This window comes from Triticum urartu, chromosome 2A (genome assembly GCF_056163025.1).
Source record: "Triticum urartu cultivar PI428250 chromosome 2A, HENAU_Tu73, whole genome shotgun sequence".
Classification (NCBI taxonomy): domain Eukaryota; kingdom Viridiplantae; phylum Streptophyta; class Magnoliopsida; order Poales; family Poaceae; genus Triticum; species Triticum urartu.
In genome coordinates, this window is record NC_141874.1 from 537,348,881 (window position 1) to 537,375,491 (window position 26,611).

Sequence of the window (26,611 nt, forward strand, 5' to 3'; positions counted from 1 at the left end):
GATAGGAAACTCAGATACATGTGTGGATACATAGACAACACCATGTCCCTAGTAAGCCTCTAGTTGACTAGCTCGTTGATCAATAGATGGTTGCGGTTTCCTGACCATGGACATTGGATGTCGTTGATAACGGGATCACATCATTAGGAGAATGATGTGATGGACAAGACCCAATCCTAAGCCTAGCACAAAGATCATGTAGCTCGTATGCTAAAGCTTTTCTAAATGTCAAGTATCATTTCCTTAGACCATGAGATTGTGCAACTCCCGGATACCGTAGGAATACTTTGGGTGTGCCAAACGTCACAACGTAACTGGGTGGCTATAAAGGTACACTACAGGTATCTCCGAAAGTGTCTGTTGGGTTGGCACGAATCGAGACTGGGATTTGTCACTCCGTGTAAACGGAGAGGTATCTCTGGGCCCACTCAGTAGGATATCATCATAATGTGCACAATGTGACCAAGGAGTTGATCACGGGATGATGTGTTACGAAACGAGTAAAAGAGACTTGCCGGTAACGAGATTGAACAAGGTATCGGGATACCGACGATCGAATCTCGGGCAAGTACAATACCGCTAGACAAAGGGAATTGTATATGGGATTGATCGAATCCTCGACATCGTGGTTCATCCGATGAGATCATCGTGGAACATGTGGGAACCAACATGGGTATCCAGATCCCGTTGTTGGTTATTGACCGGAGAACGTCTCGGTCATGTCTGCATGGTTCCCGAACCCGTAGGGTCTACACACTTAAGGTTCGATGACGCTAGGGTTATAAAGGAAGTTTGTATGTGGTTACCGAATGTTGTTCGGAGTCCCGGATGAGATCCCGGACGTCACGAGGAGTTCCGGAATGGTCCAGAGGTAAAGATTTATATATGGGAAGTCCTGTTTTGGTCACCGGAAAAGTTTCGGGTTTTATCAGTAACGTACCAGGACCACCGGGAGGGTCCCGGGGGTCCACCAAGTGGGGCCACAAGCCCCGGAGGGCTGCATGGGCCAAGTGTGGGAGGGGACCAGCCCCAGGTGGGCTGGTGCGCCCCCCACAAGGGCCCAAGGCGCCTAAGGGGAGGAGGGGGGCAAACCCTAAGGGCAGATGGGCCTTAGGGCCCATGCCTGGTGCGCCTCCCTCTCCCCTCCACCTGGCCGCCACCCAGATGGGATCTGGGGGCTGCCGCCACCCCTAGGGAGGGAACCCTAGGTGGGGGCGCAGCCCCTCCCCTCCCCCTATATATACTTGAGGTTTGGGCTGCCCAACACACATGAGTTCCTCTCCTTCTTGGCGCAGCCCTACCCCTCTCCCTCCTCGTCTCTTGCGGTGCTTGGCGAAGCCCTGCTGGAGTACCACGCTCCTCCACCACCACCACGCCGTTGTGCTGCTGCTGGATGGAGTCTTCCTTAACCTCTCCCTCTCTCCTTGCTGGATCAAGGCATGGGAGACGTCACCGGGCTGTACGTGTGTTGAACGCGGAGGTGCCGTCCGTTCGGCACTAGGATCTCCGGTGATTTGGATCACGACGAGTACGACTCCTTCAACCCCGTTCTCTTGAACGCTTCCGCATAGCGATCTACAAGGGTATGTAGATGCACTCTCCTTCCCCTTGTTGCTAGTTTCTCCATAGATAGATCTTGGTGACACGTAGGAAAATTTTGAATTTCTGCTACGTTCCCCAACACCCTTTATGGCGTGGAATGAGAGGACGGCTTTCACGCGATGTGCAGGTGCCGACTTGCCATGGACCTTTGGCGATCCATGGAGAAGGACTGGCCTATTCCAAAGGTGGAGACCATCAAGAATGATGGCCCAGAGTGGCTGTTCGCGCTACTAAACCCTCTGTCGGATACGGCGCGCATGGTCGTCCTTATGATCATGTGGCGGGCATGGTACATCCGCAATGAAATCACACACGACAAAGTCCCTCCGCCCACAGAAGCATCCAAGTGTTTCCTCCAAGGGCACATTAATTCTTTGTTGTGTATCCACCAGTTTCCACATGCAGATTTGGAGAAAGGAAAAATGGTGGTGCAAGAGGGAGGTCGGGCTGACTATGCCAGCGAGAGTAAGGCACAGCCGCTCCATTGGATACCTCCCCCAGCTGGCTGGACAGCAAAGCTGAATACCGATGGTAGCTTTGTACAGGCCACGGGAGCAGCAGGGGGAGGGATGGTCATTAGATATGATAGAGGGGAGCTCATTTTTACAGCTTGTAGGCAGCTGCTCACATGTGATAATAGCCCCCAAGCGGAGTTGGAAGCATGCAAGGAGGGACTGGAGTTGGCTTTGTACCGTACCAACCTACCCATCTTAGTAGAGTTGGACTGCTCTGAAGCGGTTTCGATGCTGTCGGCCAAGTCAGCGAACCGATCACAAGTGCGAGCACTAGTAGAGGATATAAGCAGGGTGATTACTGCTGAATCTAGGGAGATTTCATTTTCTCACATTAGTAGATCACAAAACAATGTCAGTCATGCACTAGCCGCGTATGGTCGTAGTACCCCTCGTACGGCTGTGTGGTCGAGGTCGGGTTTAGACTGCATTGTAAACATTTCCGACGCCGAGAAGCCTCCGTGAGTTAATGAAATCTTCCTTTCCCCCGCAAAAAAAAGATTATCCATGTCATGAGCTTATTATTTGCAAGAAATCACAAGAAAATACGAATCCTAGGGCCGACACAAACAACAGGAATATATACTGGTTAGGCCTTCTAAAATCGATCATATTATACATAGAGCTAGTAGAGTACTGGCCCTTGTTGTCATACTGCCAAATCAAAGAGTCAGCCTCATCAGACAAAGTAATGCTACTAGCAACCTGCTCTAATTCATTTGGGGGGTGGGGGTCCTCTTGAAAGTCATTTTCAAAATGGATCATCCCAAACTTTAGAAGTAACATGGGTTTTTTCATTACGAAGATTGTAGATGTCCTAAAATTGGACAACTAGAGGGGAAGGCCCAAATCATGTGTTCTCCCAAAACCTAATTTTGTTACCATCTTCACTACCCACCTATAGCCAAATTCAATAGCTTTGGCAACATGCAGCATCCCTTTCCAAAAGAGAGAAGTGTTAGCATAGGGGCAAGTGATGAAGTGAACAAATTAGGAGAGGAAATCTTATATTTAGCATCAATCACTTGTTTCTAGAGTTTACCATCAGCATTGATGTATCTCTCGTACCCAAGAGCCTAAGAGACACATATTATCTTTGCGCCTAGCAGAGTTTTGTTTATGCATTGTGCGCAACTGTGATGGTTTTTGGCAATTTACACCTCTCGTTCAAACAGGGAATCCCTCTGTAAACTTGAGCTAACAACACGTGTGGAGGTATGACCAACTCCTCTTGCATCATGTTGGCCAGCCCATTCATTGATGTCCATATAAACTGTTGTTGGAAAGAAAACAGCAATGACTCCGTGGCCCAATGGATAAGGCGCTGGTCTACGAAACCAGAGATTCTGGGTTCGATCCCCAGCGGAGTCGATTTTTATTGATAGTTTTATCTTCTCTTTTTAGTACTCTAGTTTATACTATATATAAATTCCAGCTGCTTTTCCACTGAGGTATGCACGTTTGTTTCTCCGCATGCCTTTCATCTTAAAACCAGACTCTCCACTTTGATTATTGGCTTAATCCTATTTTGGTGCTTCCTACACTTGAATCAACGTTCTATTCCATAAAGCCGGGCCGAACTACCACACGACCCCCATTTCCATTACGGCAATGGAGTCAATCATACTGCATACTCCTACATACCAAGTCATACACATTTTTTGAAGAAACACCTACATCCTGAGATACTATAAACTGCACCTAGAGCAGAAGAAGAGAGAAACAGCACAAATACTGCATGCCAGGCTGAACTTGCAATCAGGATCTATGTACCGATCACCAAAGGTCTATTCTTATTTCTTCACCCTTTTTCTTAACATATTTCTTCACCCTTTATTTGTTGTAATATTTGCAACTCTTTTAACCAAGTACTGATTCACCACAAGAAAGGTTAATACAGCGAGAAGGTTTCATCACAGGTGTTACCACAAGAATTCCGCTGAATCTTTCCTGGCATAGCTGATAAAAGAGTTGCAAATTGCCTTGTCAATGATACCGAATGAGTCCATAAAAAGCTTATTGCGCAGGTTCTCAGTACAGAGAGATTAATACATAAGTACCACAAAACAAGGATGAGATCACGCACAGGCGTACATGACATGAGCCGAGTCAGATCCTGCTGACTCTACACTATATTAGGGCTAAGATATCCAACATAATTCAGATCTCAAAGCATCATCTAGACCCGGGAAGGCCAAGGAGAGCACCTGAAATGAGGACGTACTAGCCAGTCCCGACTAGAGCAGTCTACCATAATTAGATGAGTGCAATGCTGCTTTCGCCACCAGGTGGCTTCCGGACACCGCCGAGGTAGTCTCGCGAAGACGCCTTTCCATCAGAGAAGATGTCATTGCCGCTCATCTCCTTAAGCTTTGCTGAGCTCAGAGACTTGTCGGCTGAGCCAGGGGGAGCATCCTCGTTAAAGATGTTATTGCCTGTCAGCTCTTGGAACTTCTGGTTGTGAATTTTCTTTGCTGTCTTCGTTACAGGATCCTCACTGAACGTGATGTTGCTTGGACCTCCAGCAGGCTACAAAAAGGAATTTCAAGTCATGCAAATGCAGAGGTAGGATATTTATGCTAACAAGGTTAAGTGCTATCATGAAAATATTGTCATATGAGCAAATCATCAAATAAAATTGACATGCTTTTCTCTCTATGCAGACATCAGTCACTTATTACGAGTAGGGCAGTAGCTGCCTAGCTGGTGAAATGTACATGAAAAATTTATGCAACCGAATTTGAACATGCTTATAAGGTCAAGCTAGAAGTGGCTTCCAATGGTTTGTTTGAATTGAAGGCACCAGACAACGGTCGGTGCAACGGCTTCACGCTAATCACAGAGGGGGCAGCCTCAAGAGATTACAAATTAAACACACAAAACAGTGCATAATTCATGAATTATGTTGTGACGTCTTTGTGTTAGTAAAGCATTGGAGGGTCCATGTCCCCCTTTGGACTACACTAAGCTCCGTCACTGATTGCAGTGTAGCATCTAACATGCAAGAAACAGAAGCATCTAATTAACATAATATCAAAGAATGCAAATCAGCACCATGCAAGCACGTCAAATGGTCGGCAAATGGGCTCTATTTTTTTTAGAAAAGGAGGATGACCCCCGGCCTCTGCATCTGGGCGATGCATACGGCCACTTTATTTTGTTGGTTACCTGGCTACTAACTCCAAAAGGAGACATAGTAAAATATATAATCAAAATGTCAACAGGAAGGCAATAGTATCAGGTAACTCACATTGGATACTTTCACTGATGTGTGCACGCTTCTTCGTTGTGGAAGTGCAAAATCTACATTTCCTTGTAGCTCCATATTACGAGCAGCCAGTGGCCTTGCAGGGGTCTCAGGAGGTGGACCAAAGATATTGCTTCCGCTGAGCTCCTTGTTCTTGGCTTCAGAAAGCTGCTTATTAATTTTAGCTTCAGCATCAGTCTCGAATGTGCCACTAAGCTCTCGCTGCTTAGCCACTTCAGGAATTGAGGATGGCTTCTTTGGAGAAACACTTCCATCAGCGCTAAATGAGATCTGACTTACTCCAGTTACAGTTTGCTGTAATGAAAAGGAGCATCAGCGACTGATATTGTCAGAAGAAATCAAAGTTTAATATTTAGTTCATCTCCACAAAAAAGAAAGAAAAAACAATCAGCAGATGTTGAAGGTTCCAAATATGAAAAATACAGAAAGTAAAACTTTTTTTTGAGGGGTTACAGAAACTAAAACTTGACATAACAGGATATCTGTGGAGGCCCATTAAGTGCATTTTTCAAGTCTCAGATACCAAATAGCAGTTTGTGTTAACAGAAAATGCACAAAGTATGCCTTAACTTGGTACTCTACTACTCTACCAAGGAAAGAGTGACTGCCCATCAACACATATAAATATTAATAGCGCAAGGAACCATCAAAATAATACCAAGCGGAGAAACAGATACTCCCTACATATCACAAATACATGTCATAGGTCAAGCTTTTAAAACTTTGGCTATAAATATTGCCTCAAATATTTAGATTGAGGATCTGTAAATCGTATGTTTAGGTTTGCCTTGAAAAGTATATTTATAAAAAAATTGTATTATACATATAATAGTATAGTAAAAATTAGTGGTCAAAGGTAAATCATGAAGACCGTTTCAGTAACCAAAACGACGTGTGTTTGTGATATTGAGTGAGTGTTCTCCAACCAAGTGGGGGAGATAACGAGATGTTTGTAAGCATGTTACGTACCTGATACATCCTCACAGAAGTTCTGTTTGCAGGATTTGAAGACTCTGAATCACTATTCTCGTTCTTTTCAGCAAATATCCCACTCCCAGTCATTTCCTTCATCTTTGAACCGGACATCAATCTCCTTTCACTATAACAGATCAACAAGGTTAGACACTTGGCAAGAGTTCAGTACCTTACTCTCGAGCAACTATAACATATATCTTCTCGTTAAAAAAACTACAACATACATAAATAAGAGTTGCCTGGCTAATTATTTTACCACTGCAAGCAAAGCAGTTGCTTATGAGACTTCATTCTATGGCTTATAAACCAACGAAGCCAAAAAAAGACACACATCACATACCACTAACCACAAGAATATTGGTACTTTCAAGTTATCACCCGGACGATAGCAATCAGCCAATCACCACATTAGGAAAATTCATTTCTTCTTTGAAAATTTCAACTAGTACAATATATGTAGGAAACAAAAATATAACTCTTGTCATGCAATGCAAGCCTAGGTAATTTTGTGCAGAACCTTCAACACATGCAAGTGATAAATTTTGAAAGCAATGCTCACAGGAGTAGGCAAACTTAGAATATCCAGTTATCCACTATGGTTTTAATTTGGCTGCCATGGCAAAACTGACAAAATGATAGTCACACGGATTTGCTAATTCTCATCTAGATGAGAATTAACAAAGTCACATCTAACTCCTAAATCATTTGATTAATTAAAAAAATCCCCACGAATCTCCGCGTAAAATCAAATGGTGTGGGAGTCAGTGGTGGCGCTATGTGCTGTATATGATGTCAAGCGACATCACAAAAGTTGGATTAGCAGCAATAATACACTTGCGTTTTACTTTTTTTTCGAACCGGGCTGAACCGATTGCAAATGAACGGAAATACAACAGTTCCAGAAACATTTCAGGAGGGGGGAAGAGGTAAAGCAAGTTCGAGCACTGCCAGTAAACCCACTGCGTTCGCCTGCCGTCGAGACGAACGCCATGGGGCGAAAACCTGAGCAGCACAACTCAACATCTCAGAGCTAAGTCTAATTATTACAGCCCAAAACAAAAGGAACAGAAGGCCAACAGGAACTTGCATTTTACTGTAGTTTGTCTACATATATGCACACATATATAGCCTCGACATCACTTGCTCTTACTCCTAGCACCGCCACTGGTGGGAGTTAGATGTGACTTTGTTAAGTCTCATCTAGATGAGAGTTAGCCACACTCATAGAGAACCCACACTCCAGAGAGTTGACGGCATTGAACTTTTCAAAAATTACCAGTACTAATAACAGAGAAAATAGAGGGTGACCTAGCCACGACCACATGCAGCAAGCCAGTACGCGGCATGACTATGCAAATTCAGCTAATTTCTAGATTTTTACTTTTCTTCCTTGTGGTGACGCCAGAATTTTGAATTTTGAATCACATATTTGTCATTTGCATCACTCAAATTATTTTAAGGCATCATTACGAGTATGGGTGCAATTTGGACCCTCGCACAATCGCAAATCCAGTGTAAAAATCGGCAACGCTACAAATTTGGACAGAATCAGCATCGCATGTTTACATAGTGCGTCCACTGATGAACCAATCGTCTGCGAGCGACTGCTCTGGCCGTTGCTAAACCCAGAGCAGTCCAGCAAATCGTTGGAAGCTCGCGACATCGATCGGTCAAACCCCACATACAAGCAGAGCATACATTACAACTAGATCAGATCAGGGCAATCAAAGCAAATACGCAGTAGGGAACCACAGATCGAGCAGATCAGAGCGGAATGCGGCATGGGGAGGCCCCAGATCTCACCTGTTGCTCAGATCCTCGGCCTCGTGCTCGCTCACCGGCGCGCCGAACATGGCCGGCGTGATCCCCCCAGCCGGCTGCACAAACAAGCACAGCAGCAGTGAAGCCCGAGGTCAGTCGCATCGCACAGGGGACAGCAGAACGGCTCTGTGCATAGGCAGTAACACGGCGAGGCGGAGCCCCGGGCGCACGCTGCTTACCTTGAGGCTGGGGCGGGACGGGGCGGCCGGCGAGGCGGCGGAGGCGTCGGCGCCCGTCGCCGACCACGTGAGCAGGTCGGCCGTCGAGGTGTGCGGGCTCCGCACCGGCGTCGCCCTCTCCATTGCTCCCGAGCGGTGCTGCCTCCCGTGCTCTATCGCCTCTTCTCGCTCGCTCGGGTAAGCCGGGGTTGGGTCCTCGCGGTGCTGCTGCGTGGCGTGGGGTACGACGGTACTAGTAGTAGGAGTAACACCCATCCATTTCCCGTCCGCGTCACGGAACAGTCACATCGCCGTCGCTGACATGTGGGCCATGAAATCTACGGAGCCACTTGTCGGTGGGTTGTGGGTCAGAGTAGAACGGGAGACTGGGGGAGCAGGAGATCCGGGGATCTGTGTGCCGCACGGCTGTGAGCCTGGTTGGGTACGTGCTGGACGGTGGGTTGTTGAGCGCTGGGAGGTGACCGGTGTGCCGGTGTAGTGGATCCTCTGCCTTGGCGAGGGCCGGTGGGCACGTGCCTTGCCATTTCGCCCCACTCACCGTCCCACCGTGCAAAGTTACGCTCATCCACCGAGACTCCGAGAGCAGAGTGACCAGGTGAAAACGAGAGGTGATTTTTTTTTTGGCAGGGGAAAACGAGAGGTGATTGACGCTCGCTCAAGCAAAGCCACGACGCTGATGCTAACCAGGGGCTCACGACTAACCAGGACGCGACTGAGAATAAAGGCTTATTCGGCGCGGGATATACATAAATACTCTCTCTGTCTCATAATATAAGAACATTTTTTACATTAGTGTAGTGTCAAAAATGCTATTATATTATAGGACGGAGGGAGTGGAAAGGAAAACATGCATGAGCAAAAAATAAGAACGAAGGAGTAAGATAGATGATTGGAAAGCATAATTTTTAACCTGCAAACCGTAGAACAACTGTTTTAAGGTAGTTTTCATGTAACTGTAAACAGTATTTTACAAAGTGAGAGGAATACAAAGAAAAGAATAAAAGAATCGAAACTAAAATAAAGTTTAACCAATGCCTGCTCTAGGAAAGGAAAACATGCTTATAATCATAAGTATTGATCATCCATTGGTGAAAAGAGTTTGCAGGCTTATCTTTTATTTTGAATTGAAGCAGCTGGATGACTGCTTTGAGGAAGTATCTCCAAGCCTGAATGGTTGGTTGTATGGCTCTAAAAACCTGCACATTCCTTTGAATCCAAATATTCCAGCATCCTACTATGACAATTTCCATGCTGAAAGATTTTGGCAAATGATGAGCAGCTAGCATTGTGTGTTCATAATTAGATGTTCCCCTCTTTTTATAGGGAATCAATAATGCCAATATTCTTGTGCAAGATCGCAATCCCATAATAGATGCATGGTAGTTTTCTTAGTATTTTTATTGCAGTTTGGGCAGAAGTGATGTCCAGATGCATACCTTTTCTTTGCAGTAAAGTAAAGATCTAGTGTTAATTCCGCACTGAGTTTTTTCAAGGGATGCGTCAAAGGTTGACGCATCAGGATCATAGATAGAATAGGTGGCCAAAAGAGAAGGCCATTGTTGTTAGTACAACCAACCCTACGGCTGCTAGAGCTCTAAAGAATCCACATGCGGATTACTCGCTCTCGTCCCACCTATCTACCATACAAATGACTGAGCCACGTTCACGTAGTAGGCCAGCCGCCCTCCAATCCTGTGCCTCTAACTCAATCTTAACAAGCACGCCGTTCACCGATGGCGATGCTCCATTGAAGACAATGTCGTTTCGGTGCTTCCACAATATCCATAGCACCAGTGTTATCATCGTCCACGCCTCCTTCCGGGATTGCTTTTGAGGATTGAGTGTTGTCCACCATTCAACTAGCTTTGAATCAGCGGATGGCGTCCACTCCGGTCTACCCCAAGTGTTCATGATCTTGGCCCATACCAGTCGTGCTAGAACGCATCCGAGAAGCAAGTGATTCAATGTCTCTGGCAGTTGATCACAGAAAGGGCATGCCGACGGGTGCGGCAGCTGCCGTCGCTGAAGCCTATCTACCGTCCAGCATCTCTTTCTTGCCGCGAGCCACGTGAAAAACTTGCATGTGGGGGGAGGGGGATATCTCCATATCTGCACCGCTCCCGCGTTCTCTGTTCTTCTCGCAAAGTGGGCATGATATGCCGATTGCGCTGAGAATTGCCCTGTGCTCTCCCAAGTCCAAGCTATGTCATCATCAATGCCCTGCTGCAGGTCCACATGCTGAGTTATGTCCACCAGCGCAATGAACTCGAGAAGGGCTTGTGCGCCCATGTCCGGGGACACATCTTGCCACCATCTGACTGAGAGGGCCTGCTTGACTGTGAGTAACCAACTAGAAGATCTTGTGTCTAAATCTGCTAGAGTTTTCTCTCTCTCTCTCTCTCTCACTCACACACACACACATCAGGTGTTTGTACATGAGCATGGAGGAGTATTTGTCTGATTTACCCTTGCAAATCCATTTGCCTTCCCTAGTTTTGTCTAGGTCAAGGATGATACTGTTGGGAATCGTTGCATGGAAAACAAAAATATTATACACACACGCAATGATCTATCCATGGAGATGCATAGCAACAAGGGGGGAGTGTATCTACGTATCCTCGTAGACCGTAAGCGGAAGCATTTGACAATAAAGTTGATGTAGTCGAATTTCTTCGCGCTTCAACTGATCAAGTACCGAACGCACGGCACCTCCACGTTCTGCACACGTTCAACTCGATGACGTCCCTCGCCTTCTTGATCCAACAAGACGTCGAGGTAGTAGATGAGTTCCGTCGGCACGACGGCGTGTTGACGGTGATGGTGAAGTGATTTTCGTAGGGCTTCGCCTGCCTAAGCACTACAAAAAATATGACCGGGGGTGTAAACGGTGGAGGGGGCGCCACACACGGCTAACAGTTGTCTGGGGCATGCTAGGCGCCCCCCTCCCACATCTATATAGGTGGGAGGGGGAGGGGAGAGGCCAAGGGGCGCCCCAAGTAGGATCGAATCCTACTTGGGCTCCTCCCAAGCCGCGCGCCCCCTGCCATATTTGTCGGAGGGGGAAGGAAAGAGGGGGAGAGGGAAGGAAGGAGGAATCCTATTCCACTCTTTCCTTTTCCTTTCCCCTCTTTCCTTCTCCTCTTAGGCCGGCCCATATGGGGCGGCGCACCAGCCCCTTGTGGCTGGTGTGTTTCCCCTCTTGGCCCATAAGGCCCATATCTTTTGCCGGGGGTGCCCGAAACCCCTTCCGTTGACCCGATAAGTACCCGGTACCCCCCAAAACACTTTTGGTGTCCGAATACCATCGTCCTATATATCAATCTTTACCTCTCGGCCATTTTGAGACTCCTCGTCGTGTTCGTGATCTCATCCAGGACTCCGAACAACATTCGGTCACCAAATCACATAACTCATATATTATTATATTGTCATCGAACGTTAAGCGTGCGGACCTTATGGGTTCGAGAACTATGTAGACATGACTGAGACACCTCTCCGGTTAATAACCAATAGCGGAACCTAGATGCCCATATTGGATCCTACATATTCTACGAAGATCTTTATCGGTCGAACCGTTATGACAACATATGTAATTCCCTTTGTCCATCGGTATGTTACTTGCCCGAGATTTGGTCGTCGGTATCTTCATACCTAGTTCAAGCTTGTTACCGGCAAGTCTCTTTACTCGTTCCGTAATACATCACCTCGTGACTAACTCCTTTGTTGTTTGCTTTGCAAGCTTATGATGTGTATTACCGAGAGGGCCCAGAGATACCTCTCCGATACTCAGAGTGACAAATCCTAATCTCGATCAATGCCAACTCAACAAACACCTTCGGAGATACCTGTAGAGCATATTTATGATTACCCAGTTACGTTGTGACGTTTGATGGCACACAAGGTATTCCTAGGGTATCCGGGAGTTTCATAATCTCATAGTCAAAGGAATAAGTATTTGACATGAAGAAAGCAGTAGCAATAAATTGAATGATCATTATGCTAAGCTAACGGATGGGTCTTGTCCATCACATCATTCTCCTAATGATGTGATCCCGTTATCAAATGACAACTATCAATGGTAAGGAAATCTTAACCAACTTTGATCAACGAGCTAGTCTAGTAGAGGCTCACTAGGGACACAATGTTTGTTTATGTATTCACACATGTATTAAGGTTTCCAATCAATACAATTCTAGCATGAATAATAAACCTTTATCATGAATAAGGAAATATAAAATAACAACTTTATTATTGCCTCTATGGCATATTTCCTCCAGTCTCCCACTTGCACTAGAGTCAATAATCTAGATCACATCGCCATGTGATTAACACCCAGAGTTCACATCACCATGTGAGCAATACCCAAAGAGTTTACTAGAGTCAAATAATCTATTTCACATCGCCATGTGATTAATACGCAAAGAGTATTAAGGTGTGATCATGTTTTTCTTGTGAGAGAGGTTTAGTCAACGGGTCTGTCACATTCAGATCCATTTGTATTTTGCAAATTTCTATGTCTACAATGCTCTGCATGGAGCTACTCTAGCTAATTGCTCCCACTTTCAATACACATCCAGATTGATACTCAGAGTTATCTGGATTAGTTTCAAAGCTTGCGTCGGCATAACCCTTTACGACGAACTCTTTATCACCTCCATAACTAAGAAACATTTCCTTATTACTTTAAGGTTAATTTTGCCCGATGTCCAATGATCCACTCCTGGATCACTCTTGTACCCCCTTGGCAGACACGTGGCAAGGCACACATTAGGTCTGGTACACAACACGACATGCTTTATAGAACCTATGGCTAAGGCATAGGGAATGACTTTTATTCTCTCTCTATTTTTATGTCATGGTCAGGCCTTGAGTCTTACTCAACTTCATACCTTACAACTCAGGCAAGAACTCCTTCTTTGACCGATCCAATTTGAACTTCTTCAAAACTTAATCAAGGTATGTGTTATGTGAAAGTCCTATTAAGCGTCTTGATCTATCTCTATAGATCTTGATGCCCAATATGTAAGCAGCTTCACCGAGGTATTTCTTTGACAAAAAACTCCTTTCAAACACCCTTTATGCTTTCCAGAAAATTCTACATCATTTCCGATCAACAATATGTCATCCACATATACTTATCAGAGATGTTGTAGTGCTCCCACTCGCTTTCTTGTAAATACAGGTTTCAGTGTAAGTCCGTATAAAACCATATGCTTTGATCTCCTCACCAAAGTGTATATTCCAACTCCGAGATGCTTGCACCAATCCATAGATGGATCGCTGGAGCTTGCTGATGCAGCTTGAAGCTATGCCGGTATTCCCCGAAAGAGGAAGGGATGATGCAGCACAACGACGGTAGGTATTTCCCTCAATGATGAGACCAAGGTTATCGAACCAGTAGGAGAATCAAGCAACAACACGTAAGCGGCGCCTGCACACAAATAACAACAACTCGCAATCCGACGTATTAAAGGGGTTGTCAATCCCTTTCGGATAACGGTGCCAGAAATTGGCAAAACGGACGTGAATAATTGTAGTAGATTGATAGATCGAACGCCAAATAAAATAATAAGAATAAATTGCAGCAAGGTATTTTTGTATTTTTGGTTTAATAGATTTGAAAATAAAAGGCAAATAAAATAGATTGTGAAGGAAAATATATTAAAGAAGAGAACCGGGGGCCGTAGGTTTCACTAGTGGCTTCTCTCGAGAAAAATAGCAAACGTTGGGTAAACAAATTACTGTTGGGCAATTGATAGAACTTCAAATAATCATGATGATATCCGGGCAATGATCATTATATAGGCATCACGTCCAAGATTAGTAGACCGACTCCTGCCTGCATCTACTACTATTACTCCACACATCGACCACTATCCAGCATGCATCTAGTGTATTAAGTTCATGGGGAAACAGAGTAATGCAATAAGAACGATGACATGATGTAGACAAGATCTATCTATGTAGAGATGGACCCCATTGTTTTATCCTTAGTAGCAATGATACATATGTGTCGGTTCCCCTTCTGTCACTGGGATCAAGCACCGTAAGATCGAACCCACTACAAAGCACCTCTTCCCATTACAAGATAAATAGATCAAGTTGGCCAAACAAAACCCAAATATCGGAGAAGAAATACGAGGCTATAAGAAATCATGCATATAAGAGATCAAAGAAGATTCAAATAACTTTCATGGATAAAAAGATAGATCTGATCATAAACTCGAAGTTCATCCGAACCCAACAAACACACCGCAAGAAGAGTTACATCATATGGATCTCCAAGAGACCATTGTATTGCACTACAAAAAAATACACTTCCGTGATGATACATGTTTGTCACAGTAGGTCGCTTTTTTTGTCATGCATGTACATCCATGAAAAATTTATGACAGAATCAAGATAGTCATACATGTGCTGTCGTAGAAGTGTTCCATGACAATACCAAAATTATCATCACGGAAGTGTCCCCTTCCATGACGATAAATCGCGCATCACAAAAGTGCTTTCGTCAAGGGTGACCGACACGTGGCATCCACCGTAACGGAACGCCCTTAAGCTATCGGTCGGGTTTTGGATCCGATAACCCGTTAACAGCCCCGACCAATGAGGATTTTCCACGTGTAAAATCATCATTGGCTAGAGGAAACACGTGTCGGCTCATCGTCGGGACAGATGTCATCCACTCACTGGACAGAAGGCGCCTATGATACATCGACACGTGGCACGGCCCAACAAGTTTAAATGGGCCGGCCCAACTAAAGGCCCACAAGATTTTGTGGACCATAATGGGCCGGCCCAGCTAAAGGCCCACGAGATTTTACGGACCATAATGGGCTGGCCCAGCTAAAGGCCCATAAGATTTTGCGGGCCATAATGGGCCGGCCCAGGTAAAGGCCCACAAGATTTTTGTGTGCCATAATGGGCCGACCCAGGTAAGGCCCACAAGATTCTTGCGGGTCATAATGGGCCGGCCCAGCTAAAGGCCCACGAGATTTCGCCGACATTAATGGGCCGGCCTAGCTGTAGGCCCACAAGATTTTGAGGACCCTAGTAGGCCAGCCCATTAACTGGCTGCCATGTTTTGGGCCAAATGTCGGCCCATATTTGATCCGGTCCATTAATGGTCTGCCATGCTCTGGGCCTAATAGTGGCCCATATGAGATCCGGCCCGTTAAAAGCCTACCACGTTCTGGGCCAAATTACGACCCAAAGCAGGTCCGGCCCTTTAAGAGGCTTTGGGCTCAATTATGGCCCATATCAGATTCGGCCCGTCAACTGGACACTATGCTTTTGGGCCCACTTGCTAAAGGCCCACTTAGTAATTTGGCCTGATATTAGTTTTGGCCTGTTAAGGGCCCGTTTAACATTTCAGCCCTATATTAATTTCGGCATGTTAAAAGCCCGTCATATAGTTGGGCCTAACTATGGCCCGGTTTGCATCCTGCCTGCTCGCAGCCGATATCTGATTGGGCCAAACAAGGACCCAGACTATTTTGGCCTGTTAAAAGCCCATGATTTGATTCGCACAATCATGGGCCGGGCTTCACTTCAGACTGCTGCGTAACTAGTAGGAATTAAGAACAAACCTACTCTATACAATAAAGAAATTACGGCATAGTAACTAAGAATAAACCTACACTACACAATAAAGGATTTAAGGTATATTACATTCACTGGGCATCAAAGTTCGCCAGGAGTGATCATAAAGTGCAACGAAGAAGCAGATTACAAAAACTGGGCACCATTGCAGCGTAACAAAAATAATACTGAACCGAGACCACTTCCAAGACAGTTCAAGAAATGTTAGCCTTGCGGGGGAACTGCTGCGCAAGCTGCTGAGCAAGGCTGTGAGACCGACCTAGGATGTCGGTCATAGCTTCCAGGTGTAGCTGTTTAGCGATGAGGTTCTCATTGGTGTTCTCCGCAATCTTTCTTAGAGATAGGACTTCAAGTCGAAGTTGAGTTGCAGAATGCCTTTCTGCTAGAACTTGGGACTGAAGAAGTCGAACTGATTCAGACAATGAATTCTGCGAGCTTGTATGACTGTTAGTCTCAAGTAACTTGAACACTACATCAAGACAAGACTTTGGGGTTGTGAAAGTGCGTTATATCGACTAGAGGGGGGGGGGTGAATAGGCGATTTTTATGAAAGTCTTCAAAACGTGGGAGTTATGAAGACAATTAGTGAAGATTATGCCTATTACTATGCAGCGGAAGTTAGATTACACTAGGCCAGCCATGGTCATGTATTCAATAGAGTGAAAGCACAATGACAAACAGCTTTAGTGTAATAAGGATTAGGTAGGAAGAAGTTATGAAGCCAATCAGATCATACATTCACGTTGTGAAGACAAAAGATAAAGCAAGCATGCAATGGCTTCACGATGAGTTACAGTAAGAAAAGGAAGTGAAGATGAAACCAGTGACTCGTTGAAGACAATGATATGTTGGACCAGTTCCAGTTGCTGTGACAACTGTACGTATGGTTGGAGCAGCTAGGTATTTAAACCTTAGGACACACAGTCCCGGACACCCAGTCCTGAACACACAGTTCAGGACACCAAGTCCTCACCGTATTCTCCTTGAGCTAAGGTCACTTAGTCCTCGCCCAATCACTCTGGTAAGTCTTCAAGGTAGACTCCCAAACCTTCACAGACTTCGTTCACTGGCAATCCACAATGTCTCTTGGATGCTCTGAATCCGACGCCTAACCGTCTGGAGGATTCACAGTCCTCAAGTGTAATAAGTCTTCAGATCACACAGACAAGAAGACTTAAGTGATGCCCAATTTACTCTGGCTCTGGGTGGTTAGGGATTTCTCCTCACTAGGAATTTTCTCTCAAAGGCTTCGAGGTGGGTTGCTCTCAAACGACAAAAGCCGTGCACTGAAATCTGAGCAGCCAACCGTTTATGGTTGTGGGGGTGGGCTATTTATAGCCACTTGGCAACCCGACCTGATTTGTCCGAAATGACCCTGGGTCACTAAGGAACTGACACGTGTCTCAACGGTCAGATTTCAAACTCTCATGGCAACTTTGCTTGGGCTACAAGCAAAGCTGACTTGTCCGGCTCTGGACAAGATTCGCTCTCATTGTCTTCGCTCGAAGACATAGGTTTTTGATTTAGGCATCACTTCAGTCATTCTGACTGGTTCTCCTGGACCCCACTTAACAGTACGGTGGTTCCTATGACTCAACACAAAAGAAAAAGAACTACGAAAGATCTAAGTCTTCGAGCTCCATAGGCTTCATCACGTGTCTTCTTTTGTCATAGTCTTCAATGTGAATATCTTCATATACCACCTTTGTCTTCAATGTCTTCATACATTTTTAGGGGTCATCTCTGGTAGTGAAACCGAATCAATGAGGGACTTCTACCTGTGTTTTCCTGCAATTCTCACAAACACATTAGTCCCTCAGCTAGATTTGTCGTCAATACTCCAAAACCAACTAGGGGTGGCACTAGATGCACTTACAATCTCCCCCTTTTTGGTGATTGATGACAAACTAGTTGAAGTTTTCAACGGGGAATATAAAGTGTGAAGTTTGTAAAGGATAGGGAATTGTCTTCATAAGTTGCAAGGGCTCCCCCTGAAGATGTGCATATAAGTTAATTTGCCTTTGGAATGCAAATGCACATGGCAGGTTGTACTTGTGGAGATCCACTTCAGCTTATGATGACAATCCACTATGCATGTGAAAGTATATGAAGATAATGACATGCATAATGGAAAATGGACGTCTGCAGAATGAGATAAGTGCGGAATTTATCGTCGCACATGCGGAATTTATCTTCGCAAACAGAGTAGCAGACGACCATCGAGTCCTAGTGTTACAACTCAAAGAACCGAATGAAGCAAAAACGAGAGTTGTAAGCACGAAGCAAAATGTAGCAAAAAAGAATATTAGCACCCGCCCATATGGACCCGCTTGAAGACTATCAACCCATACGCTTCTCCCCCTTTTGTCAGCAAGGACTAAAAAGGTTCGAAGACATAGAGTGTCTACTCGTTTCCAGGAGCAGCAGGGTCGTTGGAGGTGTTAGGCGGTGCAGACGAGCTTGGAGGTGCTGAAGCAGGTGGCGGTGAAGTAGCATCGTCGTCTTCATCAATGATCCTTGCAGTAACTGTGGCAGCAGATGAAGAAAACTCAGAGTCTTCAAGTGATGGTGTGTTGCGCATCACAGCCCTTCTAGGAGGTGTGGTGTCAAACTTGAAGCGCTCTGTGAAGCCATCCTCTTCAAGTTCAGCTTCAGTGCATATCATTGAGAGCCCTTTCCACGTACGACGGCAAGTCTCATGTGTAACGAAGGCATTCTTGGTGGCAAGGTTTCGAAGACGATTGACATCCACCAAGAGACTCTTCATCTGACGCTTTAGCCAGTCGTGATGCCTATCTTGCTTTTGGTGAAGGGCCACAAGAAGCTCTCGGTCAGTGAGGACACGAGCACGCTTCTTGGGTCTTGGAGCATTTGTGCTGTCTGTGGCTTCAGTAGATGCTGGTGCACGTGTAGTGCCAGCTAACGGATATACCCTGGATATGGCTTCAACACCTTCAACATTCTGCGTGAAGCTCTGGTGTTCTGCATTCTGAAGACTTATTGGTTGCTTGGCAGGTTCGGGATATATGGCTTCATCAGAGGTATCCACATCTGGCAGGAAGATCCGATGGTTTCGGGCTGAGGGTTGATACGAGATTGCAGAGTGCAGTTTGATTAGCCTCATCACCCAAGGAGCATAGAACTTCAAACCAAACAATTCTGAGCCCGACACTGCAAGTTGGCGTATGAAGAGATCCTGTGCATTGAAGCATTTGCCATGCAGGATATAGAATATGAGAGTCTTCATTGCACCCTCGATCTTGGCATGTGGTGAGTGTCCCTTAATGGGCCAGAGAGTCTGCCGGATGATGTGATATATGGTCCTGGGCAGGTACTCTAGGTCTTCAACGAAGAACTCAGTTGGATAAGGTGCATCCTGAGGCAATGGCTTCATCATTGAGAGCATCTGACTCATATTTGGTTCAGGCCTCTGGAATATGCTCTCAATAGCTTTAGAATGTAGTTGACAGCCTTCCTCGAAGAATTCACCAGGAGTGGGCAGGCCGGTGAGTTCAATGATATTCAATGCATTGGCTTCATGATGGACATTGCCAGTCATCCACTCCAGGACCCATGTCTTCGGATCTCTGTTGTATCCTTTTATATGGAGAGTGGCATAGAACTGAAGCAGAAGCTCTTCATTCTAGTGCTCTTCATCAGTCACAAACGGCAGCAGACCCACTTGCTTGAAGCAATCCAAGGCTTCCTCAAGACATGGCAGACCAGCAATGGCTTCAACCTCAAGGTGCTTGTGCGGGAAGATGCGACCTTGGTTGTATAAGATGCTTGAGTAGTAGCTGCGCTGAGGATAGCTCCAGAACCTGTCTGATACAATCCTTTCCCTTGAATAGGGGTTCTTGGAGCTGTTGAAAAATGTATTGTCTGCCTTGAAGCTGTTAATATCAAAGGAGCCAGGTGCTGATGCAGGACCTGGGAACCTTGGAAGCCTTGGGACTGGCTTCTGAACATGAGGCCTGTGCTCAATATGATAATCAAACTATGGACCTGCAGCAGACTCAGGAACAGAAGTGTCTGGCTCAGTAGCTTCGCTGTCTGCTGAGGCATTTGGTGGGGCGGGCTCCACATTGGCTTCAGTGTTTGTGGTGGCAGCCGCAACATTTTCTTCCTCCGCTTGTGTAGTTGGAGGAGCAAACTCAGACACGTTCTCTTGGAGAACTGCATCTTGATGGAGCGGGGGAGTGGGTTCTGGTGGTGCTTCTTCATTGTCTTCGGCTGATGCAGCCGGAATTTCTGCAGTATGGACTTGAGGCCTTGGACCTTTGCGAAGCCTACGGAACGCAGACGACGCTTGTGGGGTTGGAGTGGGCTGGGCCTCAAAGTCTTCTTCCTCCTGAGGGCGATCCTCCCATGACTCATCTTGTGCCATTGGCGTCAGAGGACGACCAATACTGATGAGTTCGCTTATTTCAAGCTGAGGAAGGGTTGCATCATCTTGTACATTGTCTTGGTGACCAATGTCTTCAGCAACTATGGGGTCGGCTGCTGGAATATCTTCAGCTTCAGGGGCCTCTGTGGGAGCAGGCTCATGAACTGTCAGTCGTCTCTCTGCATTGGGGTGAATGACAGAGAGGGGTTCAACCATCAAGGGCTCTGTTGGAGCAGCCCGAGCTTTCTTGATCTTGCGCTTCTTCTTGGTTGGGTCATAAGGAGAGGCTGCAGAGTGTTTCCTCTTTCTAGCTTCAGCCTCTGCATTCCGTGTCTTCTTGAGCTCAGAAGCGGTTGACCGGCTCTTTGGCTTTGAGCCAGTCGTGGCGGTGGGGAAGACAATCGGAACAGCTTCTTGCCTTGGTGCCTCTGGTTCATTCGCAGCAGGCTGCTTCTTCTTCTTCGCGGCCATCTTGGGGTCGATGCCAGGACGCCCAAGTGCCTTGCGCTTTTCGGCCTCATTGTAGGCTTGCACGCAGCGTTCAGCCAAAGACTTCATACGCTCACGGGAACCTTGAGCTTCTGCACGCTTCTTCAGAAAATTTTCCTTTAGCTCATGCAGCATGGTTTTGAAGCTCTTCACTTCCTGCACGCTGAGCCTGGCCATGTGCTTCTTGAACTGAGCCTTTTCATGATCAATTTTCTGCTTCAGCACAACAATGCGCTGAGCAATGGCCAGTTCTGAAGCAATTGCGCCTTGGAAGGCGACGCTGAGGCCAACGGGCAGCTGCAGATCTTCGAAGCTTATGTCCGGTGAGGCAAACCATTCATCGATGAAGTTGTGGATGATGGCAACATCAAAGAGAGGTTGGTTGTTGAAGATTTTTGCTTCTTCCTTGCTTTTGATGAGATGCTCAAGAGCGTCATCTCCAAGATCTTCATCGCTTGATAGATCAATGGCTTCGCTGCGCAGAATGGCAGCAGCAGTGAGCTCTTTGCCGGTGTGTTGCTGGGGCTCCTTTTCCTTCTAGGGCTTGGAGACGCGGGATACGTCTTCAGACTGCACACTGACTTCAGGAGGTGCAGTTTTCAATGGCTTCGCCCTTGAGATTTTTGAGGCAGGGGCCGGGTTCGAAGCTTTTGGTTTCTTTGTTTGCTTTGGCTTCGGCACAGCAGGAGCTTCATCAGACTCAGAGTCAGCTGGAGGGTCATTTACGGCAGTCCCTTGGACTAAGATGTGAGTGATAACGCCCTCAAGGTTGGCAAATGGACCGATGACATTGGGTTCTGCGTAGCGTGTGCCATCTGCCCTTGGTGCGGAGGGGCCAGGGTTGAAGTCTAACCTGAATTTCTTCTTGCTCAGCTTCGCAGATTGTTGAGCAAACTGGTAGTTGCGCTTGAACAGATTGTCGTCACGACACCAGAGGAGTGACGACGGATGCGCATCATCAGGCTGTGGTCCTCGGACCATGCATGGGTAGAAGCTTTGAGCAATGGCTTCATCTCTGGTATTGGGTAAGAGATTTTTGAAACGGATGTCCCCCCAAGGTCTCCTGATGGCACTTTTCTCAGCATACTCCTCGGTGATGAAGCGGTATTTGAACCACTGTTCTGCCCAATAGCGTCGAATCCATTGGATTCGGGTCTTGCGCTGCCCATAGCTTTCTTCTGGATCTGTTTTGTACATTTCTGCCAAGTCTTCAGGCAGATCTTTGGAATTTCCCTCACATCTCTGTCTGCCCCCCTTCCTTGCTGCTGCTTCTGAAGCCATAAACTTTAACTTGAAAGGCTTCAAAACTTTCAAAGGCTTCAAAGGCTTTCCTTTTTTGGACCAACATGAACTGGCTTCAGGAGAGTTTATGTGATGCTGTAGGAATTCTGCAAATGAATGCAGACTATGAGAACCGAAGGATTCTCCCACGGACATGTACCTGTGACAGCATTAAGGTGCGAGGGAAGGGGAAGAGGTCATATGCATTCTCAGAAGGTTTTGAAGATTAATCAGTTTAGAAGACATTGACCTCATCGTGCGAAGACATTCACTCATAGATAAGAAGTTGGTTCTAGATTTGTACGAACCCACAGATTAGTACAAGTGAGGAATCTAACTACTTTATGAGGCACAAGTGAATATACTAGGCATGTTATGAGATGCAGATTGAGAGATCTAACTTGTGTGAAGACAAACTTCTTATGGTAGAAAGTGACAGAACCATAAGATCAGAAGGGGCTGTAAAAAGAAGTTTTATTTACCACACTTAGAACTGCTAGACGGAAGTGGGAGTTTATGCCGAGCAGTTCAGTCCTTCGTGCCCTAACTTGGCGACGGAAAACACCTACGGCGACGGCGGAGAGGACGAAGTCCGCGGTCGGCGTGAGGACGGTGTTGGAGAGGTTGCGGCAGCGAAGCGCTTCGTCTCCGGCATCGTCGTCGGGTGCTAGCGGTGGCGCTAGGGTTCGTGCGAGGGTGGAAGAAGGAGATAATGACCGCGGTAAGTGTGAATTTATAGGCTCAGGGGCGGCACTGTGCTATTACACAGGTGCCCTTGGCGGTTCGCATTTGAGGAACGTGTGGCCAGTTAACGGAAGTTTGGGGTTTGTTTCACGTCCCACGCACGCCTAAATTGTCGGGCGGTCGTTCCTGCTTCTCCGGATTTTATGTGAAGGAATGAGCATTAAAAACGGACTTTATGGTTGTCTCTATATCTTCAGCTGACAAGGACACAGTGAAGACATTCGACAGTTTCAATAGAATGCATATGACTTGGAGAGATAGAATTTGAGATAGAAAGCATAGAGAGATTAGGGTCCGATCACATTCACTTAGTTCAGAAGATTCAACCAAGAAGACATAGCTATAAGTGAATGCTGTAGAGGACAGAACACTAGTATATATATCTCTATATAATCAACCTAGTGAACATAATCATGAAGACATGTTGAGTTCGAAGCCAAACCAAATGTGAAGATATTTCAAGGTAACGCCATGAGTGAAACACTTCAAAATTGAACGTTTGGTGGTGGCGTTACCCACCGTATAGGAAGTATTAGACCCAGACACGGCGCACAATTATCGTGGCACTCCGAAGTCAAATTTCACATTAATGTATTCACACTTAGAAGGTATGTCTTCATTGATTGAAGATATACTTTACTTTGTGTGTTGCACATCTAAGTCATCAATATGCATAAGTGTTAGGATGTGTGCCTGATCACAGGACATTGGAGGATTCCAGGATATTTAGCTCACACCGTAACTTGCAAAATCTCTTCTCATCCAAGGGCTTGGTGAAGATATCTGCCAATTGTTCTTCAGTGTTGACGTGTATGATGTCAATGTCTTCCTTCACAACATGATCTCTGAGAAAGTGATGACGAATTTCAATGTGCTTTGTCTTCGAGTGCTGAACTGGGTTGTTGGCAATCTTGATGGCGCTTTCGTTATCGCAGTAAAGTGGCACTTGCTTCAGATGAATGCCATAGTCCTTGAGTGTTTGCTTCATCCACAGAAGCTGAGCGCAGCAAGATCCGGCAGCAATGTATTCAGATTCAGCAATGGAGAGAGATACACAGTTCTGCTTCTTTGAAGACCAACATACAAGTGATCGTCCCAGAAAGTGACATGTGCCTGATGTAGACTTGCGATCAACCTTGTCACCAGCATAATCAGCATCCGAAAATCCAACCAAATCAAACTCCGAGCCCTTTGGATACCATAATCCTAGAGTTGGGGTGTGAGCCAAATATCGAAGAATTCGCTTCACAGCTAAGTGATGCAACTCCTTTGGTGCCGCTTGAAATCGAGCACACATGCAAACACTAAGCATAATATCTGGCCTAGATGCACATAAATAAAGCAAAGACCCAATCATGGAGCGGTATACCTTTTGATCGAACTCTTTACCATTGTCGTCAGGACCTAAATGATGTTTGGCTGGCATTGGTGTTGTGAAGCCTTTGCAGTCTTGCATACCGAACTTCTTCAGGCAATCTTTGAGATACTTCTCTTGAGATATGAAGATGCCATTGTGTTGTTGTCGTATTTGAAGACCAAGGAAGAACTTCAGCTCCCCCATCATGGACATCTGATATTGCTCTTGCATCATATATCCAAACTCTTCACTGTACTTCTGATTGGTGCAGCCGAAGATAATGTCATCCACATATATTTGGCACACAAACAGTTCACCATCATATGTCTTCGTGAAAAGAGTGGGATCCAGGGAACCAGGTATGAAGCCTTTGCTCTTCAGGAAGTACTTGAGTGTGTCATACCAGGCCCTAGGGGCTTGTTTGAGGCCATACAGTGCCTTGTTGAGCTTGTATACCATGTCAGGATGTTTTGGATTTTCAAAGCCATGCAGTTGTGCAACATACACTTCTTCTTCAATCTTGCCATTGAGAAAGGCACTTTTCACATCCATTTGATATAGAAGTATGTTATGATGATTTGCATAGGCCAGCAGTATGCGTATGGCTTCAAGCCTAGCCACAGGAGCAAATGTTTCATCGAAGTCAATGCCCTCCACTTGAGTATATCCTTGAGCAACGAGACGAGCTTTGTTTCTGACAACTTGACCATGCTCATATTGTTTGTTGTGGTATATCCATTTAGTGCCTATAATGTTGTGCTTCCGTGGATCAGGACGCTTAACCAGTTCACATACATTATTCAGCTCAAACTGTTGAAGCTCTTCTTGCATAGCTTGAATCCATTCTGGTTCCATCAAGGCTTCTTCAACTTTCTTGGGTTCTGATATTGATACGAATGCGAAGTGCCCACAGAAATTTGCTAGCTGAGTTGCCCTTGAACGAGTGAGTGGACCAGGTGCATTGATGCTGTCAATTATTCTGTCAATCTGCACTTCATTGGCAACACGAGGATGTATAGGGCGAAGACTTTGCTCTTGCTGATCTGTGTTGTTGTTGGGAGGAATGTCTTCAGGCTGAGCAATGTCTTCATGTTGATCAGGTGCTGAGATGATAAGTTCTTCTTCAGGATGAGCTTCAGAAGGTATAATCTCTCCAGTTCCCATAAGCTTGATTGATTCACTAGCTGGAACTTCATCTAGAACATTTGGCAGTCGCTCTCTTTGTGAACCATTTGTCTCATCAAACCGCACATCCACTGTTTCAACCACTTTGTAATGGAAGAGATTGAAGAATCTGTAGGAGTGTGAATCCTTTCCATATCCAAGCATAAAGCCCTCATGTGCTTTTGGTGCAAACTTTGAGGTGTGGTGTGGGTCTTTGATCCAGCACCTTGCTCCAAATACTCTGAAGTAACTGACATTTGGCTTCTTGTCAGTTAGGAGTTCATAAGATGTCTTGTTCAGAAGCTTGTGAAGATAAACACGATTGATTGTATGACATGCAGTGTCAATGGCTTCAGTCCAGAATTTTCTTGGAGTCTTGTATTCATCTAGCATTGTTCTGGCCATCTCAATGAGTGTTCTGTTCTTGCGTTCGACGACGCCATTCTGCTGTGGCGTGTACGGAGCTGAGAATTCATGTGTGATGCCTAAGGTATCAAGATATGTATCAAGGCCAGTGTTCTTGAATTCAGTGCCATTGTCACTTCTGATGTGCTTTATCTTGGCGCCAAAATTGTTCATAGCTCGATTGGCGAAGCGTCTGAAGACATCCTGCACTTCAGTCTTGTAAAGGATTATGTGCACCCAAGTATATCTAGAGTAATCATCAACAATGACAAAGCCATAGAGGCAAGCAGAAGTAGTAAAAGTTGAGTAGTGAGTGGGACCGAAAAGATCCATGTGGAGAACTTCGAAGGGTTGTGTAGTAGTCATGATTGTCTTCGAAGGATGTTTTGCCCTTGTCATCTTCCCTGCTTCACAGGCACCGCATAAGTGATCTTTCTTGAACTTGACGCCCTCGATGCCTATGACATGCTTCTTCTTCGCAAGGGTGTGGAGGTTTCTCATGCCAGCATGCCCAAGCCTTCGATGCCAAAGCCAGCATTCTGAAGCTTTTGCAAGAAGACATACTGCAAGTTGTGGTCCTGCTGAGAAATCTACCACGTACAAATCACCTTTCCGATACCCTTCAAACACTAGAGACTTGTCAGATTCCATTAGTACCAGGCAACGATATTTTCCAAACATTACGATCATATTCAAATTGCAAAGCATTGAGACAGACATTAAGTTGAAGCCAAGGGATTCAACAAGCATGACTTTATCCATGTGTTGATCCTTTGAGATTGCAACTCTACCTAGACCCAATACCTTACTTTTACCAGTGTCAGC

General features: G+C 45.7%; 1 protein-coding gene and 1 non-coding gene across 2 annotated transcripts; one reads left to right on the forward strand and one right to left on the reverse strand.

Annotated features, from left to right (window-relative positions):
• The first annotated feature begins 3,412 nt into the window (after window positions 1-3,412).
• TRNAR-ACG (transfer RNA arginine (anticodon ACG)) lies at window positions 3,413-3,485 on the forward strand. The gene has a single exon. It is a non-coding gene; the product is annotated as a tRNA-Arg (tRNA).
• A 607-nt stretch (window positions 3,486-4,092) lies between these two features.
• LOC125538649 (hematological/neurological-like protein) lies at window positions 4,093-8,627 on the reverse strand. Its single transcript, XM_048701916.2, has 5 exons — window positions 8,358-8,627; window positions 8,161-8,234; window positions 6,352-6,481; window positions 5,365-5,676; window positions 4,093-4,643 (listed from the first exon to the last, which is right to left on the reverse strand). The coding sequence occupies exons 1-5, from the start codon at window positions 8,610-8,612 to the stop codon at window positions 4,371-4,373; spliced, it is 1,044 nt and encodes a 347-aa protein (XP_048557873.2). The 5' UTR covers window positions 8,613-8,627; the 3' UTR covers window positions 4,093-4,370.
• Window positions 8,628-26,611: the final 17,984 nt, after the last annotated feature.

Coding starts and splice junctions, on each gene's coding strand:
- LOC125538649 (XM_048701916.2), bottom strand. CDS start 8,612: ATGGGTGTTACTCCTACTACTAGTACCGTCGTACCCCACGCCACGCAG. Junction 8,235..8,357: donor CGTCCCGCCCCAGCCTCAAG/GTAAGCAGCGTG, acceptor TTGTTTGTGCAG/CCGGCTGGGGGGATCACGCC. Junction 6,482..8,160: donor GCCGAGGATCTGAGCAACAG/GTGAGATCTGGG, acceptor GATCTGTTATAG/TGAAAGGAGATTGATGTCCG.